The sequence below is a fragment of the Elephantulus edwardii genome, unplaced genomic scaffold (assembly GCF_000299155.1).
Source record: "Elephantulus edwardii isolate Elephantulus edwardi_28Jun2011 unplaced genomic scaffold, EleEdw1.0 scaffold00131, whole genome shotgun sequence".
NCBI lineage: Eukaryota > Metazoa > Chordata > Mammalia > Macroscelidea > Macroscelididae > Elephantulus > Elephantulus edwardii.
The window spans coordinates 8,365,198-8,370,962 of NW_006399881.1; the positions used below are offsets into that span (position 1 = coordinate 8,365,198).

Below are 5,765 nucleotides of genomic sequence, written 5' to 3' on the forward strand. Positions count from 1 at the left end.
GTCAGAGGCAATGCGATTGGCACAGGATAGAGCAGGGTTTAGGGCTGTTGTACATAGGGTAGCTATGAGTCGCAAACAACTCGATGGCACATAACAACAACAACAACAATCACAAGTAGAAATTTCCTATCCTTCTCCATCAAGCGACTTGATGGCACATAACAACAACAACATATCTATCTTTATCCATCTCAAGAGTTTATGACTAGAAAATTGCTCTTTGTTGTTTTTTTGGGGGTTTTGTTTTGTTTTGTTTGGGGTTTTTTTGGTGTGTACTATGAGTCGGAAATGACTCGATGGCACATAACAACAACAACCATCAAATCAGATCTGACTGGTACAGGAGGAGATTATCCCTCCTTCTCCAGCAGAGCATCTGGTGGATTTGAACCGCGCACTTCTGGGATTGCAGTGCAGCTTCTAGCCACTAGGCCACCAGAGCTCTCGCTCTTTTGGTTTTAAATATGGGCACATTCATCACTTGGATTCCAGAACCATTTCCATTTTGTTTACGTCCATGAGTTGCCAATAAGTAGTTCTCTTCACTTTCAACACCAGTGCTAAACCTAGATTATACACACCTTTGGCAGAGAGACCTTGGGCACGTTGACTTGGTTACTTGATACTGGACAAATCTAGGGAGTACATTATGGCCCACTTTCATGTAAGCTCCTCGATTGCTACCTTCTTCATAATAATTAGATGCAGAAAATATGGTAATAACCTGACAAAAGAAAAAAGAGGGTCAGGTTCATGTAAAATAAATTCTTAAAAGGTCATTCAATAGATTCTTAAGCAAAAATAAACTTCATACTCACTGAAAATTATCCAAGTCTGATCTGATTCCCCATGATACTATCAAAAGGAAAAAGGCTTTTAAAAATCACTGTTCCACACACCCAAAAGTGCATGGTCTCCTGTCATGTCTTAGAATCCATTTTTTTGGTTCCGTTTTACAAATTCTATTTTTCCAAGGAGATATACTACAATATTTGAGCATTCAGAATAAAACCTGTCAACTACCATTGTCTTTTTCTTCTGATTGGTGTTGAGGGATTTACAGAGTTCAGGGTTCAAAAAAAAATCAGTGTTTTAAGCACAATGAAATGGTAGCTAAAGTAAAGAGCCCTGACCTCTATCTTGGAAAGGAATCAGCCTTCAGAGACTGGTGGCATGTAGGAAGACATCCCTTATTTGTGACTGAAAAGCTAGCTTAGACTCAGTTATGCTTAATGACTATGTCATTTCAGACAACACATTCATTGCTTTTGAGTCAGTTCCAACTCACAGTGCCCCTCCAGAAGGTTACCAAGGCTGTAAATAAAAATGGGAAGAGATTGCTCATTCTTCTCCAGCAAAGGAGCTGTTGGATTCAAACCATATTTGGAATAGCAATGCAATTTGCTAAGGCCTATGCCACCAGAGCTGCTGCCAATTTCTTCTCAATTTTTTCCCTCCCCAAATTTGTTTTATTTGTTGTTCCTCAGAGTACTGGTTTGATAAGGATGGGCCAATCAGCAACTGGCTGTCTACAAGGGGTATATTAGGACATGAGGCCTGAAGTAGCTAGCCTACACACTTTCATAAAAGTAGTTGGTTGGTAGGATGATTGGAAGGGAGGGGGAAACCTCTCCAATACAAATGAATAAAATATAATGTAAATGAAGGACTGTATGGAATACAATGTACACGCATGAAACACAATGTATAAAAATAAAAACATTAATTAAAAACACTAAAAAAAGAATACATATATTTCATTGACTATGCAAAGGAATTTGACTGTGTGGATCACAACAAACTGTGGCTGACTCTGAGAAGAATGGGAATCCCAGAACATTTAATCGTGCTAATGCGAAACCTATACTTGGACCAAGAGGCAGTCATCAGAACAGAGCAGGGCAACACTGCATGGTTCAAAATTGGGAAGGGTGTGTGTCAAGGATGTGTGCTATCTCCATATCTTTTCAATCTATATGTGGAACAAATTGTCTGGGAGGCTGGGCTCTATGAGAAGAAATGTGGCATCAGGATTGGAGAAAGACTCATCAACAATCTGCGTTATGCAGATGACACAATCTTGCTTGCTGGAACTGAGAAGGACCTGAAGCACTTGCTGTAGAAGGTCAAGGCTGCAACCTTCAATATGGATTGAAGCTCAACACCAAGAACACAAAGATTCTCACCACTGGGTCTATTGGCAGCATTATGATAGATGGAGAAGATATTGAGATTGTTCACAGCTTCTGTTTGCTTGGTTCCACAATCAATACTCTTAGCACTAGCAGCCAGGAAATGAAAAGATGTATTGCATTGGGAAAGTCTGCTGTCAGAGGCCTCTCCAAAGTACTGAAGAACAATGGTGTCATTCTGGAGACTAAGGTGCACCTGATCCAGGCCATGGTCTTTGCAGTCACTTGCTATGCATCAGAGAGCTGGACAATGACTAGGGGTGAAAGAAGGAGAGTTTACACCTTTGAGCTGTAGTGCTGGAGAAAAGTATTGAACATACCATGGACTGCTAAGAAAATAAATAGGTTCATCCTGGAGAGGGTAAAGCCAGGCTGCTCCTTGGAGGCAATGATTCTGAAGCTTCATCTGACATACTCTAGACATGTTGCAAGGCCGGAACAGTCCTTGGAGAGGGACGTCATGCTTGGGACGGAGGATGGAGGATGGACGTCGCAGGAGAAGAAGACTCTTGATGAGATGCACTGATTCAGTGACTTGGATAATGGGGATAGGTGTGTTGGAGACAATAAGGGTAGCAAGGGATAGAGCAGGGTTTAGGGCTGTTTTATATATGGCTGCTATGAGTCACAGGCAACTCAATGGCACACAACAACAACAACAACAACAACAACATATACAAGTTCAACAATTTCTCCATGTACAATTTACTAACATGATTAAGTTCCTCAAGTTGTACTACCATTCTTTCATGAACAGTTTCTCCCTCATCAACATAAACTCACTGCCATCTAAATTTCCTATTTAATCTTTCAAGTTCTGTTGCTAATTTGACACTGTCACAGAGAACTCATTTGGTTTAAAGATGACCTCATGAGTTATTTTGTTCTTATTGTTCAAAGCTTGTATATTATCTCAGGTCAATAGTTTCAATAGTCTCAAAAACTCCAGAAAATCTGGAGTCACGAGAATGCTGACCATTTTGGTCAGGAATTTTCTATAGCAATTGTCTTACAAAAAAACTCTGAAAAATACTTGTATAAAATGAACTAATAGAATTAAGAAAAGTGATCATATTAACATAGAAGGGAATTTCATGAATGCTTATGTTAATTTTTATTTACTTCCACTTGAAAACAGAGCATCCAGGACAATTTGGGACAACAAACTAGTTCCTAAGTCTTCACCTCTTCTACACACTCCATTTTGTTGACTGCAACTAAACTGATCACGGTAAGCAATTTCTGGAGATCACCTACTTGGCAGATTAAAAGGAAGAATGTTGTGTGACTCATGTCCAACAGAGAGAAAGTACAAAATATAGAAGAGAGAAAACTCACTGCTACCTTTTATATATTCTTTGAGGATAAAGGCCTGCTTAATCTCACTGTACTAGAGATTTGCCTTATGATTTATAAAGAATGACACCTTTTTGTACATATGTGCCCACTGCCAGAATTTCTGATTAGGTGGAAAAGTAAAATATTTCTTAGAGTAAAGGGCAGTGAGGCATGTTCCAGCAGCCTATGTGAATCCAAGGGTGGTCTTGTGTTTTAGCACATCTTTCCATAGGCTTCTGGGCCAGTCATGATCTCTCTGTCAAGAGAAGACTGCTTGGGAGAACATGACAAGCAGGGCTAACTTACCTTCCCATCATGGCAGATATCGTAACCATCAGGCTTACATTCATGAGATCTAACAAGCATCTTCAAATTATATTTTTTTAAAATCTTGGTGGTAACATCTGGTCCGAAATAGCAACCACCTCCTCGACTTGTATTTGGGAAACAGCCTCTTTTGCCTCTGGGATCACTCCACAGAAGATCAATTACCTTTGAACAACAAAACCAGATTAGACTGTTGCTTACAAGTGAGAAGCTATCTTTCTAGGTTCCTACTTATGTGCCAGAAACAGCAACCCAAGTTATCCTAAAATTTTCTCATTTTTCCTTCAGAATGGTTTCCAACTCATTGCCTCCATAAATCCTTTAATGCCCCACACCCCTCTAATCCCTTTCCACTCATCTCAAAAAACCAGTTGATCAATAACAATAATCAATCAGCAATACACTTGGTAATCATAAAGAATCAGGCTCTTGGTGTCTCTCTCTCCCCTCCCCCCCGCTTCTTTCCTCTTTACCTCCCTCTGTCTCTTTTTTGCCTTTAGAAATACTTATCACATTTGTGCCACAATTATTGAATCTACAAAGGCCTTTTCTCTATAAGAACTCCATTTTCATGTTTAGAGGAGAAAGCAACTTGTCATAGTAGACATACATTGGATGTTGATTGTGGACTAAATTGTGACCCCCAAAAGATATGTCCTAATGCTTGTATCTGTGAACATGACCTAGTTAGAAACAGGCTCTTTGGCAGTGTTATCAATTAACATGAGATTACAGTGCAGTTAGGTAGGTCCTAATTAAATCTCAGTAGTGTCCTTGTAAAAGAGATACAGAGACTTGCAGAGAGAAGAGTGAGGACAGAAGCATAGATTAGAGCTGCAAGGCAAAGAATGCTAACAATCAAGCTATCAGGAAAAGTAAGAGGAATGCATAAGATTCTCTTTCAAGCTTCAGAAGGAATCAATCTGGCCAATGCCCTGGTTTTGATCTCCCAGTCTCCATAACTATGAGACAATAAATTTATCTCCTTTTAAATTACCAATTTGTGGTATTTTGTTACAGTAGCTCTAAGAAACTAACAGTGTTCTTAATTTGTTGAAAGAGATAAGCCAGGCCATCTAGCCGTGGTTTTTGTCCTGCTGAGCTTACAACCTGAGGAAGTCCTTGCTCTTTCCCAACACCAGCACAGACAGATAACTGTTCATCCAAAACTACCTTCTAAAGCATCTATTTAACTTTCTGCCTCCTTGGTAAGTGCACTCTCGGTTTTACACTCTATTACTTTTAGCTACTGACTGGTTTCAATAAAGTGTCTATTATTTATTAATTTTTATTCCTTTTTCCTTTCCAGCCCGGGTAACCATCTAAGAATGATTGTCTTTAAGTCTTTCTTTAGTTTTTATAATAGTGTTCTTACACAATGTTTGTCCTTTTCACTCAGCATAATATCTTTGAGATTTATCTATCCACATGTTCTTCTGAGGGCATGAAGAAGCATACTTTTAAAGTTATGTAATTATTCTAGGAGGTCCAAATCAGATCTTAAAAAGAGAACTAGAAACAATTGCTCCACTAAACATGACTGTACATGGATTCATATGTTTGGTATTGAAGGGGAGCTAGAAATAAGAGGAAAGACAATGTGATAGAGACAAGAATAAAACTGGTACGGGTGCTACTCTAAAATAAGCATCTGGTCACAATTTTATAAGCCTTGCTGTGGGCACATAGTAGAGACTTGTAGAGGTGTTGTTGCTTTTAAAATGGATTTAATGAGTACAGCCAAGCACAATCAATAAGAGTGCATCTGAATTCCAAAATCAATCTCCATAATAGTCTATGTGTTTCCTACTGCGAAAGGGGCCCTTTAGAGTAGTGAGAGAAGATCTTCACCCTGAAACCCACAGCGTCCCTTTTCAGCAGGAAGTAGCTAAGAGAATACGCCGTCCC

General features: G+C 39.3%; 1 protein-coding gene across 1 annotated transcript in view; it reads right to left on the bottom strand.

Annotated features, from left to right (window-relative positions):
* Positions 1-5,765, bottom strand: part of PPEF1 (protein phosphatase, EF-hand calcium binding domain 1) — a 161,786-nt gene that overhangs the window by 40,689 nt on the left and 115,332 nt on the right. Inside the window, exons 11-12 of the mRNA XM_006893827.1 lie at positions 3,837-4,022; positions 582-724 (exon numbers count right to left, since the gene is read on the bottom strand). Of these exons, the coding sequence (XP_006893889.1) occupies positions 582-724; positions 3,837-4,022 (329 nt within the window). The remainder of the gene's footprint in view (positions 1-581; positions 725-3,836; positions 4,023-5,765) is intronic.